Source organism: Monodon monoceros, unplaced genomic scaffold (genome assembly GCF_005190385.1).
Source record: "Monodon monoceros isolate NGI ecotype Baffin Bay Population unplaced genomic scaffold, NGI_Narwhal_1 Super_Scaffold_2, whole genome shotgun sequence".
Taxonomy (NCBI): domain Eukaryota; kingdom Metazoa; phylum Chordata; class Mammalia; order Artiodactyla; family Monodontidae; genus Monodon; species Monodon monoceros.
The window spans coordinates 61,848,708-61,873,217 of record NW_021703776.1 but is presented as its reverse complement, the minus strand read 5'-3'; the positions used below and the strand labels follow the sequence as shown (position 1 = coordinate 61,873,217).

The 24,510-nt window shown below is 39.5% G+C and overlaps 1 protein-coding gene across 4 annotated transcripts in view; it reads right to left on the bottom strand.

Annotated features, from left to right (window-relative positions):
* The window catches only part of BBS9 (Bardet-Biedl syndrome 9), a 449,627-nt gene that overhangs the window by 54,350 nt on the left and 370,767 nt on the right, over positions 1-24,510 (bottom strand). For all 4 annotated transcript variants that reach the window (XR_003795236.1, XM_029233592.1, XM_029233591.1 and 1 more), the window contains one exon: positions 12,158-12,380. Coding sequence is in view for 3 of the 4 variants with exons in the window: in XM_029233592.1 (XP_029089425.1) it covers positions 12,158-12,380 (223 nt within the window). In the remaining variant the exon portion in view is untranslated. The remainder of the gene's footprint in view (positions 1-12,157; positions 12,381-24,510) is intronic.

Genomic DNA, 24,510 nt, shown 5'->3' with positions numbered 1-24,510 from the left:
CTTCCATTTCACTAAATGAAGGAAAAGAGAAAGAAGCTTTAGTCATAAGAAAGACACGGGCACAAATGGTTTATAGCTGGCACTCTTTCCCCTTACTCTGACTTATTTTGCTGCTTGGCATTTTCATTGTCTAAAATTTGGTTTTCTATATATTGACTGTCTGATGCCAGAATGTTAGCTCCACGAGGGCAGGAATTGTTTGTCCAGTTTATCACTGTGCCTCTAGTACCTACAACAGTGCCTGAAACATAGTAAGTAAGTACTCAACAACAATTTCACTTTGGGGGTCTCAATCTTGGCTTGTTATATGATGTGTTTTCTAACGGAAATGATGGATGAAGTACATAATTTATAAATTTATAAAGTGTATAAATTATCAATGATTTTCCATGAGTTAACATGTTAAGTTTTAAAAATTATAGCACTCATGTTTTATCCAATTTTGAAAGGAGAGATTATTTTTTTAATCTCTTAAAAAAGTAAAAACAGGGCTTCCCTGGTGGAGTAGTTAAGATTCCACCTGCCAGTGCAGGGGACATGGGTTCAAGCCCTGGTCTGGGAAGATCCCACATGCTGCGAAGCAACTAAGCCCGTGCACCACAACTACTGAGCCTGCGCTCTACAGCCCATGAGCTACAACCATTGAGCCTGCGAGCCACAACTCCTGAGCCCACGTGCCACGACTACTGAAGCCCGCGTGCCTAGAGCCCATGCTCTGCAACAAGAGAAGCCACCGCAATGAGAAGCCCACAAAGAGTAGCCCCCGCTTGCCGCAACTAGAGAAAGCCTGTGCACAGCAGCGAAGACCCAACGCAGCCAAAAATAAATAAATAAAATAATTAATTTATGAAAATAATAAATAAATAATAAAAACAGATAACAACATCAGGTAACTTATCTGCATAAGTATACTGACTAAATGTCCCAGTGACAAAGTGTGCTGCATCCAACTTTATTTTTTCATTGAAACCCACCAGACTTCACACCAGAACCCTTGGTATCTGCCTTGGCACTTGCTTATAACTAGGATACTAGTAAGCTGGAGCCCTGTACCCCTCGCCACACTACTCACTAGTACAATGTATTTGCTTCTCGTTTTATGCTTACAGTCACTTCCAAGCCTACTTTTTAACAAAAAAAAAAAAAAGCCAAAAATATCTTAGAACAACCAATATGCAAATACCTGTACCAAATAAAAATCATCCTATCGGTATTAGCATAAATCACAGCTCCTGAAGCTAGAGAGTGACATCACTTTATTTTTCAGTAACATTTTCCATATGGCATGGAGTATGGCTCAGAAAGTAGACGTGAAAGAAATACAAAAATTCTAACTAACCAAAATGTTTATTTTTAAATAAAAAATTAAACATTTTAAAAACAAAAAGCTACATTTTAAAAAACATACAGAGTTGAGACATATTGTACAGAGGAGTACAACTAAAGGTGCTTTACTTTTCAGAATCAGATTATATGCTCCGAGAACCACCAGCTATAATAGTTTTTAATTTTAAATTGTTTAAGAAATAACCACATTACACATAAATCAGAAGGGGCTAATTATTCCAACAATTTATTTGAATAAACACACTAAAAAAATTTTTTTTTAAGTTTAGTAGGAAAAGTTTTTTTTAAAGGCCAGCAGCTCAGACCTGACTTCATTCAGCAGTTCAAACTACAAGAACATCACCTTTCCCTTGTGGGTGTCTGTGCAGTGTCAGAAGCAGAATGCCATTCTGAGGTTAGGCCAGGTATTTTGACCGAAATTAAAAATGACTAAGCCACAGGAGTAGGCCAAATCACTGGGTCTGCCCCATCTATCTGTGGATTTTCTCATTATGCATATATTTTAAGTGAAAATAAAGTGATATAAGTTTTAGTGACCTTCTCACATGAGTAACTGCTTGGTGAGTTGCTTTTAAGCACTTGAAATACTTTATCCAGGCACCCTAAAGTCTAAAGGAAAATGAAAAACAATAAATACAACTTTAATAATATTCCTGAACTTACACTGGAAGCAGAGAATTTACTGTTGAAGATTGAATTCCTCAGAGAGACAGCAGGTATTGGGAGTAAAAGTTGAAGGGAAGAAAACAGGATGTGTATTTACAACAATTTTGAGGTGAACCAGTGAAACCTTACTATTGAAGGCAGACCCACTGAGATAGCAGAAGTTTGGGCAGGGGTAGAAGTTGAGGGGAAGAAAACTAGAAAAAAATTTTACAAATTGAATTTGTAGAAATCCCTTCAAACCAACAGCGGCTGGAATAAATACAAATTTTTTCATCCTCCCATTTGAAGATAAAATAGTCCCAAATGTCTATTGAATATGTGAGAAAAGTTATTTTTGATATCTTACAAAGCCTCAGACATAAATATCTTCCTCATGGATGCTCCAGTGTTACAAAGATACTCTTTCTTTTGGTCAACCTATGTAATTTTTAAGGATATTGAAAATTACACAGAGTTAGGGTTTCTATTGTAATATTTCATATGAGAATAGTCCAAAGAAAAGACAGCTCACATTTACAGCTGGATGAGGGTTAAAATGTACATTTTATATATTTGTTCATATGACACAACTAAAGAAATAGAAATAGTGATGCACTTTAAAAGTTATTTAATTCATCCCCCCTACTTTCAGGCAGGATTTTTCCCAAATTATCTTTAGACTGTTGACTATCTGTATTAGTTTAAACATCTGTAGAGAAGGAAATTCCTCAAACTCCCCTGGTATTCTATTCCTGTATTAATAGCCCTACTTCCAAGAAACTGGGCTTTGGTCATCACATTCTAATTAGTTACCAGCCAGCTTGTCTAGCAACAAGTATTTGCTAAGTACACACAGGGAGAATGTTATTCTATTAGGTCTTTGATGATAGGCCTTCCCGGATAGTTACTCCTAATTGCTTCTCCTCCCAAATACAACTCTAATCCTGGATTCAAATATTCTTCCACTAACTTTTATTCATGCCAGTATGGACTCCCTACTACAATGGATAATTATGACCATCCTATTAAAAACTGAATGCTTTCTTTACTTATAACAATATAGTTTGATTTTCAAAACAATTTTGAAACAGTGTGTTATTTCAAAACAAGGTGGTGCTACCTCAATATTTCAAGTGAGGAAACTATGGCTCCAGAAGAATAAGTAGCTGCACAATTGCTAAATGGTTGAGCTTGCCCCTCCCACAGCAGCTACGGCAAATCAACCTTAATTTACCACCTCACCATTCACCCCTTCTTGCTCACAGATTATTATAAAACTCTATTTCTCCAAAGCTCATGTGGTTGGACTTCATTAAACTTTCTTTTCTTTAAATCTCCCTACACTTCCAATTTATATCTGGGTTCTCATTTTTTTCTCTTCTCAAATACTAACTCTTTTCAGTTTACCTGTATTCTAGATTATTCCTCTGCCTCCTCAAACCTTCCCATTTAACATGAATGTTGGATTTTAGCACTCTCATCTTGCCACCATCCCCTGACCTTCAAACATCTCAAAATATCTTTTCTAAAGAGAAGAAAAAGAAAAGAAATAAAAACCTTGATCATAGCCTATTTACTTCTTTTTCTATCTGCCTTCCTATACTGTTCCGTCCAGTTACAGAAGGATCTTTCCTTGACCTTCTTCTGTCCTTTATAGTACTGACACAACCTCTTCTGGGAATTCCTTGAAATTCACTTCCTCCCTGTAGAATCCACCTCTTTTCTGGCTCTGCAGATAAGTCCCAAATCCAGTGTTCCCCAGCTTCTGCCTTCACTACCAAAGGGTTCATCCAATTGCAAAGTTGCAATGATGACCTCTAAGCTGAGGATACTAAAATCTACCTTCAAGCTTTAATCTTTCCCTTCAACTCAAATCTCTCAGATCCAGCTATTGACATATCTCTTTTCTTGGATGCATCTTAATCATCTCAAGCTCACTGTATTTGAAATGAAGCACATTATTCATAACAAAATTACAAACTTAATCATTTCCATCAATGGCAACTAAAGAACTTGATGAACTATCTATATTCATCCCTATTCTTCATACTTCTCTCTATCCTGCATACCACCATCAGATTAGTATTTCTAAAACACTGGGGGTTATTTTTTTGTTTTGTTTTTAAATTGAACAAAACACTGTTTTTTCATAAATCACTTATAGCTTAAGAATCTTTAATAGCTTCCATCACCATTTGCATCATGCTCAATCTCTTTTAGCCAGCTTTTCAAGTTCCTATATCAAAAGATGCTTACTGGGCTTCCCTGGTGGTGCAGTGGTTGAGAGTCTGCCTGCTGATGCAGGGGACACGGGTTCGTGCCCCGGTCCAGGAAGATCCCACATGCCACGGAGTGGCTAGGCCCCATGAGCCATGGACGCTGAGCCTGCGCGTCCGGAGCATGTGCTCCGCAACAGGAGAGGCCACAACAGTGAGGGGCCCACGTACCGCAAAAAAAAAAAAAAAAAAAAAAAAAAAAAGGATGCTTACTGATCTACCAAACTGAATTTCTAATCTGAAACTTAACCAGTTTACTTACAGACCCATATCTCCTTGCTTAGATCACCAACTCTATCTATAATATCTGCCACTATCCTTTCTAAAAGTCTAAAATTCACACCTACTTCAAGACTTAGCCTCTTTCGAAACAGCTCCACTGATTCATTCTAAAATATAAGGTAGACCAATGTCAGTTTCCTATTTTTGATACTATACTACAGTCTATGAAATATCACCATTACGGAAAGCTGGATGAAGGGTACATGGGATTCTATGTAGTATTTTTGCATCTTCCTGTGAGTCAGTAATTATTTCAAAATAAGAAGTTTAAAAAAGATATGATGGGCATCAACTATATATATACCAGGCATAAGTAGGATGCTGTGCTCACAAAAAAGAATACAATATATCAATATATTGAGTCTTTCATGCACTTACTTTCTATTTGGAGGTATTATGGACTGACTTATGTCCTCCCCAAAATTCACAGGTTGAAGCCCTAACCCCCAGTATGACTGTATTTGGAAATAGGGCTTTTAAAGAGGTAATTAAGGTTAATGAGGTCCTGAGGGTGAGGCCCCAACCCAAAAGTACTAGTGTCCTTATAAGAGGAGGAAGACATACCAGGAGTGTGCATGCACAGAGAAAAAGGCCATGTGAGGACACAGAGAGAAGGTGGCCATCTGCAAGCCAAGGAGAAAGACCTCAGGAGAAACCAAAACTATGAGCACCCTGATTTTGGACTTCCAGCCTCCAAAACTGTGACTGAAAATAAATTTCTGTTGTTTAGGCCACCCAGCCTGTGGTATTTTGTTATTAGTTTGCCCTAGCAAACTAATACAGTGGTAAGGGATAAAATAAAAATATTAAACAATGGTACCCTACAATAAGTACTGTAAAAGCCATATGACCAGAGACCAGGGAAGCACAGAAGAACAAGTAGAGCCAGGAAGGCCAACGAATGCTTTGTGGAATATCATTTCTTCTGGGTCTTCAGAAATTAGTGGTAATTTTACCACCAGCTAAAGACTGACTCTCTAAGTCAAAGAAACTATTTAAAAGTATAGAAGCTTACAAAGCATGGTGTATTTGGAAAATACTGAGAAATTCAGTATTAGTAAAGGATTTTAAGGAAGAAAGTACAGAATATAAGGGTAGAAGGATAATGTGGGTCTATTTAGTAAGGAGCATTGTATTTCAGGCTTAGAACGTTTGATTTACTGTGGTAGGTAACACCTGTGGAATATTTTCAAGCAGAGAAGTAACATACCCATATCCCTGTTTTTCCAAAGAAACTCATATTCATGGAAAAGTATAAATTCATTATGGATGTATACAAATTTAGCTACAAGAAAGGAAAATCCATACCATTAGCCATCACTATGCACTTCCCCATGCCAACCTCACCCCCAGGCCTAGGCAACCACTAACATACTTTCTATCTCTATGAATTTGCCTATTCTGAACATTTTATATGAATGGAATCATAATATATGGTCTTTTGGACTGGCTTCTTTTACTCGGCATAATGTTTTCAAGGTTCATCCATGTTGTAGTTCTTTTTATTGCTAAAGAATATTCCACTGTATGGATATACTATATTTATTTATCCATTCATCATTTGAGGAATATTTGGATTGTTTCCACTTTTTGATTATAATGTTTCTATGAACATTCATAAGTTGTTTGCTTTTGATGGTAGTACTAAAAATAAAAGAGGATTTTTAATACAAGAAGACTATTGGTAGGTCATTTTAGTAGTCTGAATAGGAGATAAGAGCATTAGTAATGTAATGGCAATGTGGACAGTGAAAAGAGATATATTTGGGAGGTGCTACCATCAGGTTTTGGTAACTGACTGAACATGGAGAGGAAAGGAAACAGACTCAAGATTGTTTCTGAGGACGTTGGCCTGGGCATTGGGTAATATCATCGACTGAGATCAGGCACACCGTAGGAGATGAGTTTCATTCAGGCATGTGGAATTGGAGAGGACTGTGGGGTACTAATGGAGACATGTGAAACCTGGAAGACGCCAGACAGAAAGGTACAAATTTAGAGGCACATGGAATTCAGGTGGTAGTTGGATCAGATCGTCCAGGAGAGCATAAAGATGGAACACCAATAGTCAAGAGACAAAAAGTAACAAGAAGGCATAAAGCAGACTGGAAAAGATAAGCCTGCGGGGGCCAGGAACAGTTTCCAACAGTAAAAGAGAAGCCAAGGAATGAAAACGTTTTAAGAAGGAAATGGTCTTACTGAAAAAGGCTGCAGAGCAGTCAAGGGGGTTGTAGGCAAAGTGTTCACCCAATTTAGCAATTATGTAGCCACTTGGGAAAAGGTTAAAAAAGTGCTCAGAGATCAATATCTTGCATGATTTGGCCTACTTTTGGAGAGGAGAGGCAGAGGTAGGAAGGAGGCAGAATCCATAAACTAGCTGCACGAAGTCCTGCAAAGTACTTGGGTTTGTTTATCAGAACTGAAATACAAACAGGCCCCATAAATACAGGTCATTGCCCTTGAATAACATAAAAGTCATTAATTTCCTGATTTATGACACCAGTCCTTGTTTTTTCCTTACCACCATTTCTGATACAACTATAGTCATTTTATTGTTGGCATTTTCTATCACAGTCTCTTTTTACAAAAGTTATATTCGTTATTTGTACGAAAATGTACACATTATATGGAAGAGAAATAGCAGGAGGACACTCAGACACCACCTATAACTGTGGCACCCAGGATAATTATCATTAACATACATCTCGGTTTATATGCTTCTGGACCAGATTTTGAGACATGTATCACTGAAGCTCTGTCTTTTGCTTTCTGCCTTTACTGACTTACTTAGAAAGACTTATCCTGCACCTCCATGTCTATGTATCTACCTCTATTTCATTCTGTGTTTTTGTGTTTCCTTTTTTTTTTTACACTTACATCTCTTATCCATCTGAAATGTATCGTGGCACACAGAATGGGCTAGGGAATCTATTTTTTTCTCCAAATGGTTGGCCTGTTCCCAGAAACATTTTTCAATTAATTCACCTTGTCCACTCTCCATTGCTTTGAAATGCCACATTAGCACATGAGATCAGAATTCAGGCTAACACCTTCTAAATTCTTACATACATAATTTTGGGGAGGGGGGGATTCTCCTACTTATAGATGTTCTAATTATCCCAATTGTAATCATAAAAAAGCAAAAGCATAATACAAAGATATTCACTCAAAAACTAATTGGCCACTTATAAAATTAGTCTCTACTCCAGTATCTTTCCACATTTAACACTAGAGGAATCCCCATCTGCTATCAACTTTTTGTATTGGTTCATCTCTCACCAACTGTTGGAAACTGTTGCAAATACAGCATAAATGGGCTGCAGAGGGAAATTACAAACCTTGCAAATGATGCAAGATGCAATGCAGTTAAAGTGTTGTTAGAGAACCGCTTGTATCACATGCAAGGACAGTACCCGGAGAAAATCTGGCAATTGAAGACAGGAATAAAGACGCAGATGTAGAGAATGGACTTGAGGACACGGGGAGGGGGAAGGGTAAACTGGGATGAAGTGAGAGAGTGGCATGGACATATATACACTACCAAATGTAAAACAGATAGCTAGTGGGAAGCAGCCGCATAGCACAGGGAGATCATCTCCTTGCTTTGTGACCACCTAGAGAGGTGGGATAGGGAGGGTGGGAGGGAGACGCAAGAGGGAGGATATATGGGGATATATGTGTATGTATGGCTGATTCACTTTGTTATAAAGCAGAAACTAACAAACCATTGTAGAACAATTATACTCCAATAAAGATGTTAAAAAAAAAAAAAAGAAAATCTGGCAATTAGTCCAGTTAACAATGAAGAGAAGAAAATTGGCTAGAATGATGACATGATAGATGTTTCTGAAGAAAATGGATTGCAGATCAAAGAAAGATCCCTAGGAAAATGGATAATGCCTTGGAATATTTTTTCCTAAAAATTACCTTCTCTGTGAAGGTGCTAGTTAGGCCAAATTTGAGTGTCCATCATCATACCAGAAACAAAGCAAAAACAAAAACCTCACGCAATTTCTTCATTGCTGTCTCTAAGAATTGGCACAAAATTGCAGGCATAACATAAATTCTGGCAAATATATGATAAACTTACTGTTGATTTTAACTTTACTGTTTTTCAAACAACTCTTTTGTTTTCCTAATGAAAACAATGAAATGTTGGTTCCAGTTTCAGGTAGTCTTCTTCTGATACCAATTAGTCTCGAACCTTCCATACTTTAATCACTCTAGCAATCTAAGGTAAACCTCAGCCTCAAGCACCTGCAGGGTTGCAGCAAGTAACAAACAAGCATGAGAAAGCCAGCTAGGCAACTAAAGGCATTCACATTCAGATTTTTTTTAAAACACTACCCTGGTGGCCCTCTGTAACTCTCGTTCTAAGGGTAGAATACATACCACTGAGATTAGAAAAAAGACATTTAATGAAAATGCAATATTCCCCAGCTGAAAGATGTGAATACAGAGGTACAGATAAGAAAAATACAAGTTTGATGGTTCTGTAATAAAAAGAATACCCAATAAAGATTAGGCTAAATCCTGATAGAGAAGCTGAAGGTTGATAAAGGCAAGCAGGAGAAATGTGAGGCAAAGAAGTCCATAAGGTAATTCCCAGTGGGAAAGATTTTCAAATTCTGGACGCCAGGGAGGATGTTGTCATCATGGCCTTTACTGGAAGCAAAGAAAGGGCACATCCAAGGTGCTGGGTTCATAAAGTCATGAGGCTAGAGAAGACCAAGAGTTTTTTATTCTGAGATTCATCTGCAATTTAATAGGGAACATGGTAAAATTACACACATCCCTGCCTTTTAACATCAACCACTAAGTCACTTCATCTTCCTAGCGCCTTCGTTACCTCAGCTGTTAAGAGAGGGAAGTAAACCAGATGATTTCTGAGTTCCTGCCCAGCTATTAAAAAAGATCATGTCTGTGAAAAATGCTTGTATGCTTATGTGTTCAGTAATCTACTCCTTTCTAATATGCCACTTTACCTTCACATATTCTGAAACAACTACTAAAGCTAAACATCAGAAATTTCACAACTACTGGTTTGAAGCAGAAATAACTCAGAAATAATCTCTGTAATAATGGTACCATGTCACCTACTGAGATAATAAAAATTAAGCACAAAGCAAATACAGGGTAAATCCTTATTATATTCCTCATAGCAAAGAAAAGAGACTGTGTGAAATTTCTGCCCTTTCCCTCCCACAATCCTAGGCCAATTTAAGTGAAAACAAGGCCAGATCAAGAATAGCTCACACAGGAGGAGGCTCTGGCTAGAAATATATTTGTACCGTGTGGTCTGTGTGGTCTAGAGGGAAGCACAGTGCGCTACAAGATTTGGATTCTAGACCTAACCCTTCCGGTAACCATGTAACTCTGGGAAAGATATTTAGCTTTCCTTAGCTCCATTTCTATTTGTAAAACAGCAATAATTCTACATGTTTCTTCTACCTCAAAAACATGTTAAGTACAGAAATAAGTATGTGAAAAATTTGAGCTCTATGGAGGAAAGGTATCATAGGCAATAATGGAGCATGGTAATGATGAAGAGCACTGATTTAACAAATTTTAAGAACTCGCTATCATGATTGGATACGGCAGGTGGGAGGGAGAGTCACTCAACTAAAGTCAAAAAGTGGGTCATCATTAAGTAAAAGCAAGCAATTATGACCGCGACAAATACGCACAGCCTCAATCTCTCCAACGGGATGAACTCGGCTAGACTAGTGTGACAGGCACACACTTGGCTTCCAGATTCCTGGTTTGTGGACAAACACATTTTCCACCTTCCTTCATTTCTCCCTCCCTTCCTTCTCTTCCTCTTTCCTCTGCCTCTTCCTTCCAAACATTCAGAAATTTTACATCAAGGGTTTCTAAGGACACAGCCCTGAAGTTGCTTCCAAATCTAGTTATTTAAACAAATGTCTAAAGTTCTATAATCAATAAATGTGACTAAAGAAGCATCGTTTCTCTCCAGGTGTCCAGGTGTTTGCTCACAGCAATGCCACCGGACTCCCAGTGGCTGTTCCCAAAGCGGCTCCAACAAGGACGTGGGGAAGACAAGGCAGGGCTACCAAGGCCTGCACTGACAAACACACCAGCCAATCAGGGGGTCAGTCCATCTCTTTTTAAGCTTTCCCTTTTATGTATTTGGCCTTCTCCCTCAAGCCTCCTTTGTTTCTCCAATTGGCAAGAAAGGAGGGAGAGCCATATACTGATTGCTGATTATAGTGAATATTTTTCATTTACTATCTCATTAAGCCTACATATTTATTTCTTAGGAAAATCATCCTAACAGTGGACAGAGATGGATGAATCGAGGCCCAAGAACCAGTTAGGAGGATGTTAACAAGGGCAAGATGAAGAAGACCTAAATTAAGACAAACTATTAGAACTGTTTCTAAGTAGGAAGGCAATTCTATTCTGAGATGCCATATTAGAAATATTACTTTGGAATGAAAGTTAGGTTCTGCCTGTGTATGATTAAGGCAAAAAAATTTTCAAACCATAGAGTACAGAATCCCATGGTCCCAAGCCAGCCGTTCTCTCCACCCCAAATTTATAAGGTGAATTATGCATACATCCGTACAATGGTAATAATTATAGTTTGAATTTTTTGAGTGTACCTCTGTTCCAAGAATTGTGCTAGGTGCTTTACAAACATATAATGCCCTAGCAACAAGGAAGGCATTATTATACCCACTTTGAAAGGAGAAACTAGACTCTGGAAAGTTAAGAAACATATCCAGGTCATATGAGCAGTAACATCAGCATGGGGGGGCGGGCAGTAAGTGTACGAAACGCATGTAAGGAGGAAGATGAAAAACTCCACACCACTTCCCATACTATGGTCCTTGCTTTAGGAGGAAATAGACGCTACCGCTGCTGCGTTTAATAAATTCACTTACTTATGCTCCTTGCTGCTGCCATAAAGAGAGACACTAAGTAGAGCTAAGCGGGACTTGGGAGTTGCGGCCTCTAAAGGACCGAATGCAGCGCTATTGACGGCTCAGCCCCTCTGACTGTGGGAAGGGCTGACTTGGATGCCCATGGTCATCACTGACTGCCCAGGTCTGGGCAACCTGGATCTCTCTCCCCCTGACACATAGAGGCCTCAGCCTTGAAGCCTGCTCATGTCTCCTGATCTCCAGTCTTTTTCTTTGTCTCTTCCCCCTTATTCTGGTGACCACAACCAGGAAAACAGCAGAAGGGATGGGACTCATCTGGACTATATTAGCTGCTTGTATTATCCTATTTACATTTATGAAATATGGTATCGTGAGATCACATTTAGTAAAATTTTCCTTAAAAATAGTTTTATTCTCTAATCCACTTTTTATTGGTTAGAAGCAAAACAAAATGGATCATATATTTAAAAGCAGAGGGAAGAAAAAAGACATACCATTCTAGAAATGTCTAGCAAGCAAATACCCCAAGAATATTTATCCAAGTGGTTACCCTGGGATATCTAAGGGGAAACGTGAAAGTAATTTTCTTGGCTATCATCACTTTAATATGAAATGTAAACCCCAAGTACAACCACAGGCACATTCCTTTAATTTGGCCAAAGTACAGTTGTGTTTTGGGAGCATGAATGGAGCTCTTACCTGGCATGACCATGGTCTGCGGAGCTGCTGCATCAGTACTTAGGCAGAGACGTCCACCTTTGGCTAATCGATCGCACAGCAAGGTGATATGTTTCTTCAATCGGCTTGTGTCTTTGGGTATGCTCAACTGGCTGCTGAGGTTCAAAGCCTGCTCCTTGGAACTCTTCGATAGGCAGGTCTTCAAAAGGTGGGAAATAGCAGCATCCACCGTTTCTTCCCAGCCCTGGATGCAAAAGCCAATTTGGAATTTATGCATAGATGACAAATGAGCAAAGTAAGCACTTTACTGTTAATCAAGTTATAAGATTATGAGTGTTTTTATGTCCCACTGTTGGGGACTTGTTAAGAGCTTGGTGCCTGGAATATTCCAGACCAGTCTGGTTTTAAATTCTAGCTCTGTCAATTGTTTGACTTTGAGTACATTACTTAATTCCTCTTAGCCTCATCCTCATGTACAACTGAGGATACCAATAATATGTATCTCCAAGGGTTGGGGTGATTAAATGAGATGGTATATGAGAAGCTTTTAGCCCTGTGCCAGGCATGATAATCATCATCATCTCAGGTGTATGTATGTTTGATGATCCAGAGAGTGAAGCCCTAGGATTATAGTTCATTTTGCTGCTGAAGGAGAACCAGCCAGGACAAGGAGAGACTGGGGGAAACTGGAAGGGAGAGAAAACCCTGATGTCTCTCTCACTTATTGGTTCCACAGCCTTGGGTTTGTAGGCCAAAACCAGAGGAGCTTTGTCAAGAGGGATTTTGGGAGACACAAGCCTACCCAGCCCCACTCCCATGCCCAGGTGACCAAAAGTGACATGAAGTGAGGAAGTGAGCCGTTTATCCCCATTTGCTGGGAACAGTGTGGCTGGGCTGCAGTGAAGACCATGAGGAATGCAGTGTCGCCTTAGCACCCTGCAAGCTGTAATTCTAGGGATATCTATGGTGGGCAGGGACCGCGGTGTCATCACAGAGGATTGGCATGAGGAAGCACCACCATCAGGTGGGTTCAGATAACAACAGAATGAGAAGCGGGAGGGGTCTGCTTATGCTCTCCAATCGGACATCCCCAGGGGGCCCCAGAGATAACTGGATATGAGTTTCGGGGGGTCTGGAGGTCTGAAGCAGCAAAATAGAGAAGTGTGAATGAAATCTGGGTATTATCACCAATGTGATTGCATTTGTACCCAGAGGCTGGTGAGACTTAGAACACCACAGGCTTGACAATCAAAGTGAAATTATAAAGGATGATACTGAATGGCTATCCTCATAGAATACTACAGAATAGTCCAAGCCCCTCACATAAGGGGTGAGTAACCTGAGACTCAGAGAGGAGCCCCTGGGTGACTTCACTGTTGGTACCACTCTATCCTCAACCTTATCAGCTGAGCCACCTTTCAAACATGCAAATTGGATTACATTATTCCTAAACTTCAACTCCTAAAGCCAAATGCTCAGTTTAGCATATAAAGCACTTTCTGCTCCAGCTCCTGCTCCGTTTTATTCTCTCCCTGTCCATCTGCACCCACACTCTCGCCCTGGCCTCTACACATGCTCTGCCCTCCTGCTGCAATGCCCTATCTCCACTTGTTACCTGGCCAACTACTACTTACGACTCAGCTCAGGCACTGCCATCCAAGCATCGCATTCGTGGGCCCTCTCCAGGACTCTGAGACCTCACACAACCAGGTCCATCACTGTACTCCTCACCCTGTGCAGTGGCCACCGTCTGCATGCCTGGTTTCTCCAGTGCCTGGAGGTCTCCGCACCCCTAGCACTGTGCTTGGTCAAGAAACGTGTTTGCTGGACGGAGAGATGGTGAACTAGGATCTTAGCATTGGGAGGACTTTAGAGATCTTCAGTCCAGTCTCATGGGACGTTCCCTGGAATACAGTAGCAACCATCTGCCTAGGTATGCTCGTCCCCAAGATCCAAAATTACTACATTTGGGGGCAGTTCATTCCTTTCAGGGACATGTGTAACCAGCAGAAAGCTATTCCTAAACTGAGCCAAAATCTGCCCCGTTGGCCCTTATTCTATCCTCCAGAGCCATGCAGAATAAATCTAACCTCTCTTCTACGTGACAGCCCTTTATATCTGTGAAGACAGCAATTCTGTACCCTCTCCTCCAGAATAAACATCCTCAGTTCCTCCAGCTCTTCCTTACATAAACATGGTTTCAAGTTTTCTCTCCATCCTGACCACTTGTCTTTGAATGAGCTCCAATTTTAAACACTTAAACATTTATACAGCTAACTAGAGAACCCCAAACTGACCCCAAGACACCAGGCTGGGGATGGGAGTGCAGGGTGGAAAGAGCCGCCCCCTGTTTACTGGGAGTTCTCACTGCCAGCCTGGCCTCTGGTTGCCTCTGCTCTCTTGGCAGCTGTACCACACTCCTGAGTCACAACGAGCAAACAGATGATTAAGCCTCAGGCCTTTTCCACACTCACCACACATCTTCCTTGTAGGCTTAAGCAGCTGGTTCTTTAGACCAAAGTGCAGGCTCTGTATATATCCACTAGAGAACTTCCCGCTGATTGCCAACATCAGGATTTTTTACTCTATTGACCCATTATAGATGGCAAATTAGGAAACGAATTAATTATTTTTAAATGAGATGTCAAAGGCTATAAAAACAGCTTCCTATCCCAAACCACTAAAGAATAATAAACCGCTGGTTACTACAAAGACATCTCTATACAAATATCAAAACCTAAACCAGACAAATATTTAAAATTGAATTGTATTTCAATAATAATGGGAAGAGGTAAATTAAGACAAAATAGTAACCCAAATGTCATTGGAGAGGACATATTTTCAAGTTGTTTTTGAAGCCACTGATGACGACCTCTGGAGTATAAGAAGGAAAAATCCTTTGTATATAATTTGGCATTTGTGTGCTCTGTGGTCATTTCAGCATTAAAACAGTTCCTACTATTTTATAGACTATTCATCTAAGCAAACTACTGTTTTCATAAGTAGGTTACAGTAACATATTAGATAATTTAAGTAGATATGGCATTTACTTAATATAGAGGTACTACAGAATTTCCTTTTCTACTGCCAACTTGCAGATCAAGTCAAAAACCATGTCATGTTTAGGTATTTGGCATGAATATTTCTTTAATATAATGAGGCATGATGCCAATACTTCAAAAATATTGTTACTGAAATACAGGGTTATTATCTGGAGGGCCTGAATTGCTACATAAACTCAAATATGATAATAAAAAGGAATGTTTATGAGACAAAAGGAGAGCCTTAAAAATGCAATGTGAGGGCTTCCCTGGTGGCGCAGTGGTTGGGAGTCCGTCTGCCGATGCAGAGGACATGGGTTCGTGCCCTGGTCCGGGAGGATCCCATGTGCCGCGGAGCGGCTGGGCCCGTGAGCCATGGCCGCTGAGCCTGCGCATCCGGAGCCTGTGCTCCGCGGCGGGAGAGGCCGCAGCAGTGAGAGGCCCGCGTGCCGCTAAAAAAAAAAAAAAAAAAAATGCAATGTGATAATCCACTGATCAACCATGTAGCATACTTACCTGATAAAATGTGAAACAAAACTATGTGGAAATCTAGAATCTCAAGTATGAGAAGTACATTAAAGATAAGCTATTTTAACCACCTTTTTGGTGTTTGAATCCATTACCTTTATTTACAGCCCTTAAATTGATAAGTCCGATATTCAGTTTTAATGTCTAAACACACACACACACACACACACACACACACACACCCCATATGCACATACCTGACCTTTATCCTTTAAAGTTGAACACCAATTGTACTAATAATTGAACATCAATTGATGTTTATCACTTGAACATCAATTGCCTCTCCTAATTCCAAGAGTAAAAGAAAATCTTAATTTTGGTAAAATGGTGCTAAAAACCATCTGAAAGGGAAGAAACTACTAAGCAAGTGTTCTCTGGTGATAGTTGATATGATTTTAGTTCTCAAATCCATAGCTTAACTCTTAAAGTCCCAGTTAACCCATGTATGGCTTTTAGAAAACGACAGTAGGTGTGAAGTTACAGCTATAAATGTGTGACTAAATCCATAAATAAATTTAAATGTACATGTTACTCTGTTTTATCTTCTTCATGGCCCCTGTCAGTACTAGAAATTAATTTATTTACTGGGCTTTTTTGTGCTTACTATATCTAGTCTAGTATTGACAATTGGGGTTTTGCTTTGTTCCCAAGGTTTAGGCTCTACCCCATGTGGTAACTTAACTTTTGTCTTAGTCCTTCTACCCGAGCCCCTACGTTGGGAGCCTGCTTAAAGGGTCACTCCTTAAAGGACTAGGCTGCCTTGCTCCTCCCAAATCCCTTCCAAGGAACTAGACCTAAGGCTGTAGCCCTGCTGCCTGACTTCAGTGCCAAGTTGCCTGCTGCGTGCGTTCCCCAATATGGCTTTTCATGTTTCACCTGCCTGTGTGGAGGCTCCTATATGCCATGCTGGTCCCAGATGCCTCTCTGTACCAGTGTGATGCCCTGTTTCTATGAGGAAGCTTTTTAAATTCAAGGCCTTAGCCTCTGCTAGCCTGTTCCTCCTACTGCCTGAAGTCAACTGAGCTATGCTTTTTGCTATCCAGAGACTGTACAGCCATGGCTGAGTTTCTGACTTCCCTGCTCTACTTGCCCTGCTAGTCTCCACTGGTCATTGTGCCTAAAAACCAGTATAAGCAAGTGGCTTTTCAGAAACGGTAAGACGCAGAAAGTTTGACCAAGTTTGTCAAGTTAATTTCCTAGGGTATCAATCAAAATAACCAAAGAAAAAAATAAACTAAAACAGTATTCTCATGCCACCTGCAAATTAAAACAGCCGAGTTGAAGATAACTGCCCCAAGGCTTCTGGATTTTGACTTAACCTCATTCACCTCAACAGCCTCTTCCCTGTATGACCTTAGATAAATCACTTAATCTCTGTAGGGTATATCTAAGGTCTCCATAAAACAGGAATAACACTATTTGCCATGCCAATTTTACATGAATGGTAAGGCACTCAAACCTTAAGCAGAAGATACTACGGCATAAGCATGTATATTCAATCCTACTTTTTTTAAATCAGAAAATACAAATACACAATTGGAATCCAATGTGAAGAGTAATTTTTTTTTTTTTTTTTTTTTTGTGGTACGCAGGCCTCTCACTGCTGCGGCCTCTCCCGTTGCAGAGCACAGGCTCCGGACGCGCAGGCTCAGTGGCCATGGCTCACGGGCCCAGCCGCTCCGCGGCATGTGGGATCTTCCCGGACCGGGGCACGAACCTGTGTACCCTGCATCGGCAGGCGGACTCTCAACCAGTGCGCCACCAGGGAAGCCCAAGAGTAATATCTTTAAACTTTTATTCAAACAAATTATAAACTTCTGCAAACTTATGTTTATAATAGAAACACTACCACATCTGCAACTATAGTTGTATCGGGAAAAACCACACAATGCCATGGTAGCATTTGTTACCAAATGTGCACATAGTTAACTCTAAGGGAGAGAGGAAAGGTTAAAAAAAAAAAAAAAAGAAATCTGTGTAAAAGAACAAATGGAGACTGTGTACCCACATCCCAGGTTTCAGTTGAGGAGAGAAGACTCTCAGAAATGGCCCGTCTTACATTATACATTTGAAGGTAAAATGACCTGTACATCGTATTCATTTACTCGAAAAAAAGTTGTATTAAAGAGAAATAAATTTCCTCTTGAATAGATGTAAAGGATTCACAATTAAAAGTCTTTGGTATTTATGACTGATCTTATGATTACTATTACTTTGTATTGTATCATATTATAATTATACAAAATAAGGAAAAATAATCAAATGAAGGGTCATTGTAAACTTAGTTCAAGTTTACAAATAAAACTTAGTTCTTTAGTTGTAAATTATATATTTTGGAAGATATAAGAATTTTTCAGGATTTATCTAGGTTCAGATTATTTCTAAAGAATAGATTTTATTCAGTGAATCTTCCTTCATGCAAAGGAGGGCTTGAAATGTTGAGCTATTTACCTTTGAAGAGTAAAATAACTCTTTGAACCTGAAACAAAATAAAATAAAATTTAAAAATGAAACCAAGCTGTATGGCCTACGTGGCATCTTAATGAGTTTAAAATTATGTTCAGTGGTTTTTATAAAATAAAACATTGAAAAAAATCAGCTAAGGGGCTTCCCTGGTGGCGCAGTGGTTGAAAGTCCGCCTGCCGATGCAGGAGACGCGGGTTCATGCCCCGGTCCGGGAGGATCCCGCGTGCTGCGGGGCGGCTGGGAACCGTGGGCCATGGCTGCTGGGCCTGCGCGTCCGGAGCCTGTGCTCCGCAACGGGAGAGGCCGCAGCAGTGAGAGGCCCGCGTACCGCAAAAAAAAAAAAAAAAAAAAAAATCAGCTTAAACTTTTTCAACCCATCACTAATAAAATGAAGCACTCCCCAATATCATCATCTTTTAATCTTAAACTGAAGTGATTTACTGGACTTCAGTATTGTCATGATTCAAAAGCTGTAAAAATCTCATTCAGATTTTAACCAAAAGTAGAACATGGTGCCAGCCTTATCAACACAGCATTGTGAAAAATGAAGCACGTTGCTTCCTATTGGATGAAAATCTAAAACCTTTTTGAGAAACAGAAGCTAAGCAATCTTCATGGAGTTTAGCAGCAGTACAAGCAGAAAACACAAGGTTGCTAGTCTGATACTTTTTTTTAAGTTACGTTTTGCTAAGAAATTTGCATTTGACCTGTACTCCCATTCTGACACCAAAGATATAGACAGAGGAAGGAACACAAGTAGATTACCTGAATTATCATGAAACCTGATCCTGGAGAGCCGTATTCAATTATAAAACATTAATGATGTCCCACATAGCCAATCATTTTTTAAAAAATAAATTTATTTATTTTTGGCTGCGTTGGGTCTTCGTTGCTGCGCGCGGGCTTTCTCTAGTTGCGGCGAGCGGGGGCTACTCTTCATTGCAGTGCACGGGCTTCTCATTGCAGTGGCTTCTCTTTGTTGCAGAGCATGGGCTCTAGGCGCACGGGCTTCAGTAGTTGTGGCTCGTGGGCTCTAGAGTGCAGGCTCAGTAGTTGTGGCGCACGGGCTTAGTTGCTCCATGGCATGTGGGATCTTCCCGGATCAGGGCTCAAACGTGTGTCCCCTGCACTGGCAGGTGGATTCTTAACCACTGCACCACCAGGCAAGTCCCTAGCCAATCATTTTGACTAAGCATTAAAGTCTGCTTCAGGCAAAAGTTTCCAGTCACATGCACTATTCAGAAACAACTTACAAAAATATTAAGACTGGAAAATAAAATTGATAATGAATATTCCAAGGGAAACCTGCTTCTGGTGATGGTAGATTAGATCATTTGGACCAATTATCCCACTGAGAATAACTAGAGAAAACATATACAAAAATCACTTCTTTGAAGGTATAGGAAAGCTAACAAGATAATACTTACCAGGTCAAGATCCAGGGGACAAGGGAAGCCCAGGAAAATGAGTCCTGAATTCGTGGCTGCTTTTTCCCCTGAGGTCATTAGTTACCTGGACTAACATGCAGCTTTGGTCCTTCACTTATTCACCATCTCAGGCTATGACTTATGCTTGCTTATGTATTTCCATGTAAGAGGCAGCATGGCTCATGAGACGAGCACTGGGTTAGAAGTTGGAAGACCTAGCCTAAAATGTGGCACCTTTCCTTACAAGCTGTATGTCTCTGGGAAAATTATTTTAGGTCTCTGGGTCTCAGTTTCCTTATCAGTTAAAAATCAGAAAAATAATTTCCTTTGCCAGGTGCTTTTAGATTTAATGAGACATATTTAGCAACTGTAGTTACTGAATTCCATGCTATTATTCTTACTTCTGGGAGTTGTCTCTAAAAGTTGATCTTTCGGGGGCTGGTTCTTGTGAATAATAATGACACTAGAAATAACAACAAGAGAAAAAACTGTTTAGGACCTCTTATGTACTAGAAAGTACGCTAAGAAATTTACAAATATTATTTGTAAATAATTATCTTGTTAAATTGGTATTGTAACTTCCAACTAAGGTGCTAGATGCAAAGCATTTCACCACAAATGACACAATTATTAAAAGTAAGAGCTGTAATGGGATCCAGGACTGTATGGCTCTAAATTCCATGCTCTTGGTCACTATACTACAGACCACTTTTTTCCCATTTCATCATGTGTGCCTTTCAATCTATTTTCATCAGATCACCTTAGGCAGAAAATATCATATGAGGTCTTCCCCCAGGAAATTTATGGTCACAATTAACATATTCATGGAACCAAAATTCAAATCAGCTTCTTTATCCAAGTGAATAATCTATGCTGTATACAATTAAATAAGATTTTACTGCATAATCAAAAAGCACTATGATTTGTGCCAGTTTGGATGGGTCAAAGGTTTTAGCACCTGCATAGACTACTGTAACTAACATCTAGGAATGGCCTTGGGACACCACATCCCCTGAAAACATAACAATGGTCAGACTTGACTCTGATGAGTCTGAGTTATAGATGCTCATTTCAAGGACTCATTACTGAGAATACTTGGAGAGCCCATTCTTATTATGGAATCAAAAGATTCAGGGGGGCTTCCCTGGTGGCGCAGTGGTTGAGAATCTACCTGCCAATGCAGGGGACACAGATTCAAGCCCTAGTCTGGGAAGATCCCACATGCCGCGGAGCAACTAGGCCTGTGAGTCACAACTACTGAGCCTGCGTGTCTGGAGCTTGTGCTCTGCAACAAGAGAGGCCGCGACAGTGAGAGGCCTGCGCACCGCGATGAAGAGTGGCACCCGCTCGCCGCAACTAGAGAAAGCCCTCGCACAGAAATGAAGACCCAACACAGCCAAAAATAAATAAATAAATTAATTAATTAATTAATTATTTTTAAAAAAGATTCACGGGGTCACAGACTCCCCAAATACCCATATATCTGACAGAGCCTGGGGAAAATCTTACTGAAGCTAGGACAAGAGAAGAGCCATGTAAATAAACTGAAGGCATCAACTCCTCCCTAACAACGCTGTGTTCTTAAAAATCTCAAAGAATAGGAAATAACCAAATTCAAGAAAAAATGTCCCAAAACACATGAAACCACTGATTTAAGTGTAAAGCACTTTTCTTTAGGATCCCTTTCTTTCTGTGTTTCTCTCTTCCTTTTAATTAGTTTGTACTTTTCAGGGCCACCCAGAAGCTTCACTATTTTAAGATTTGCCTACCTACTTCTTTCTTGGTCAAAGCCACTGGTGGATCTGAAACAGCAAAGGAAGGTCCAAATACTAGATTTCTATTTCTACTTTCTTTCAAATAGAATTCAAGTTCGAAGAAAAAAATATAGAAAATGGGATCTGAAGTGACTGACTGTACACCATTCAATGTTCATGTCATTTTTCACAGCAATCAAGCTAAGATAACAGCAACACAGCAGCACAACTCTCAAAGTTAAATAGTAATTGTCTACATAATAAGGTGCCTTCCCGTCAACTCTGTGAAAAAATCAATTATATAGTTTGAGTTCTTTTTAGTGTTATGTGAAGCAAATAAGTAGATTAAATTTGTTAGCATTTTCTACTATAGAATCCAGCACGGGTACACATAATACACAATATAAATTATACTTATCCTTGTTAAAGTAGTCATATTGGAGAAGAATAAAACTTCAGTATGATCACCTTGTCAAAAGTTCCCCCACTGAGTCAGGTTTCTAATTTCTGTGAAGCTCCTTAGCTTGGGTTCAAATCTCACCTCTGCTATTTTTTAGCTACATGACCTTGGGCATATTTTCTCATTTATAAATTGGAAGTAATAGTTGTGAAGCAAGGATGTGGATGCAAGTAGTTTATCTGACAGCTGATCCAAGAGGTGCTGGTGGGAAGTGAGTAAGTGAGAGGGGGAAGGGGGAGAAGACAATAAAGTGCTGGGCTGTGAGCAGTTACTGCTGTAGGTAACTGGTGCAAGCCTGCTGGACTACTCTGGGAGGTGCTGTGTAATGTACCTTGGACTTTGCCAGCTGGAGGGATGAGGGAGCTGGTGTATTAATCTACCAACCCCTGTCAGTCACTGATCAAACATGTGGCTGCACAGCCTCTGCCAAACAGGGAGAATCCTCAAGCAGCAAAACTGCAGGTGTCCAGCATGTAGAAGCTTTCAGGAATGGCGGGAGGTGGAGAGACACGGGTGAAGCACAAACAGCAGCCAGTACAGAGTGAGGATTAAATGCGGTAATGTATGCAGAGTCCTTGGCCAATGCGTAGTACTTAATAACACTCAATAAGTTAGTTTTCTTACATTTCTTTGAATTGGGGGAGGCAGGCCTATATCTTCTGTGTGTGTATGAATGTGTGTGTGTGTATTTAATTTCTATCCTTATTTCTCTACAAAACAGGGATGTCTTCTAATTAGTGAAGTTTATTGGATGTGGTTCTGAGATTGCTAAAAATTATATAGAGATGTTTATGACTTTGAATTTACAGCCAATGGGTTAGAAAACAACTAACCACTGCACCTGATCACTGCCATTAAACCACAGAAATTAGATTTCTTAGGAAACTGGAAAGTTTCACCACTTTAAATACAGAAAGTGAAGCATATTCCTGCTCACAATATCAGTGATTTCATCCACATAGTCTCGTTCACTGTGGTGGGAGAGAAGACCTGTGTTCCTGCAGTCCTCATAAATGACATATCAGTGAAATCAAAGCTTAGATTTCATAATCACGTTGTGCAATCTGCCAAATTAAGAGTGATAGCAACCTTCATTACTTCTCAGTTTATTTGCAGCTTTCTCTTCAAAACACAACAACTGGTAAGATCTTTCCTATTTATATGAAATCTGCTTCTGGTTAAGGATGCCTGCTCCAAGATGGAACACCAAGGCATTGCCCTTTCCTATAACTTCCTGTCCCCAATTCAAACCACTCACAAATTTCCTGTTAATAAAAAATGACTGTAATTAAAATCTTTTACTCTGTGCCTACAATTATGTTCCATCAATTCCAGAGCAATTTTTTCACATTTTAACATCTCTGAAATAGACTGTGTCAATTTCAGCGGCGTCTGACAACCGCTGGCTTCCAGGCACCAGTCATGCTATTGCAGTCAGTGCCTGTGTATGCGCAGTCTTTGTCTTAGCTGTTCATATTTTGTCACTTCAATTGATGGATGTGCAATGGCCATACTTTCCTGTCAAACTGATTATCATTTAAAATATCAAAATTATACTATGACTCATCACTGAACAAAAAAGTTGTGTGCACGGAAAGGCATGGGAATAGAACAGTTGGAAGTATAAATTTGACATTAGTGAAGCAAATATTCATGACAGAAGAATGACAACAATTCCATATGTTCTTTCAAAGCAAAAGCTAAGTGCCTTCCAGGATGTAAAACAAGAAGATACAGATAGGAGAAATGTATTATGTTTTGTTATAGAGATACATGCACACATATTACTATCCTCTGTCAAACAATACAACTGAAGTAAGAGAAATTGCCAAATCTGTGAGATAGATGTGGTTTGATTAATTAATGTATCACAAAGGACTATTGTTAAAGCAGTAAACATCAATTTGCCTAAAATTTCTTGCTAACTATTGATAGAAGCTTCTTAACTTGCACCAATATATGATTCAACAGAAGGAAAAAAACGAAGCTTTGAGCTTAATCAAAATGGAAAACTTTTAGAATGGATATTAGGGACTCAGAAAAAAATCACGAAGGCAACAATGGTACACTCTTAAGGTTGCATCAAAATGCTCTTTGTGGCACACAGGACAATGCTGTGTGTAAAAACACGGATAGGGATCACCTGTAGTTGAAAGGTGACTTAAGAGAATCAAACTTTGAATGTGAAGAAGTTTCAGGAATACCTTAACCAATTTATGCTGCTTTCCTCTTATTGAGGCTCAAGAGTAAGATGTGATAAAATGTATGTCTAAAATCTAAAGTCTAAAATCTTTCAATAATTAGCTCAAATTTTAAGTGATAAAAAACACTATGTCATAGTTTAATTGGCAGTGTTTGTTTTTTTTTCTAAGTGGTCCATAAAATAATGCTGTCGCTTACAATGGATGGCATTCTATTGTTGAAATAGTAGTAACAAGAGCTAGTAATTCTTGGAGACTGTATACGCCCAGCACCACGTTTAGCACTTTATGTACATTTCCTCAATTAGTCCTCCTATGAACCTTAAGAGGTTTATAAAAGGTGTCCTTAACATCTGCACATCTTTGACAAGTAGTTTCCAAATGAGTTCACATGAGTAATATTTTTTTAAAATACGGTTTAGCACTTCCGTGGTATTATTAATAATAGCAGTAGTAGTAGTAGTAGTAGTAGTAGTAGTAGTAGTAGTAGTAGTAGT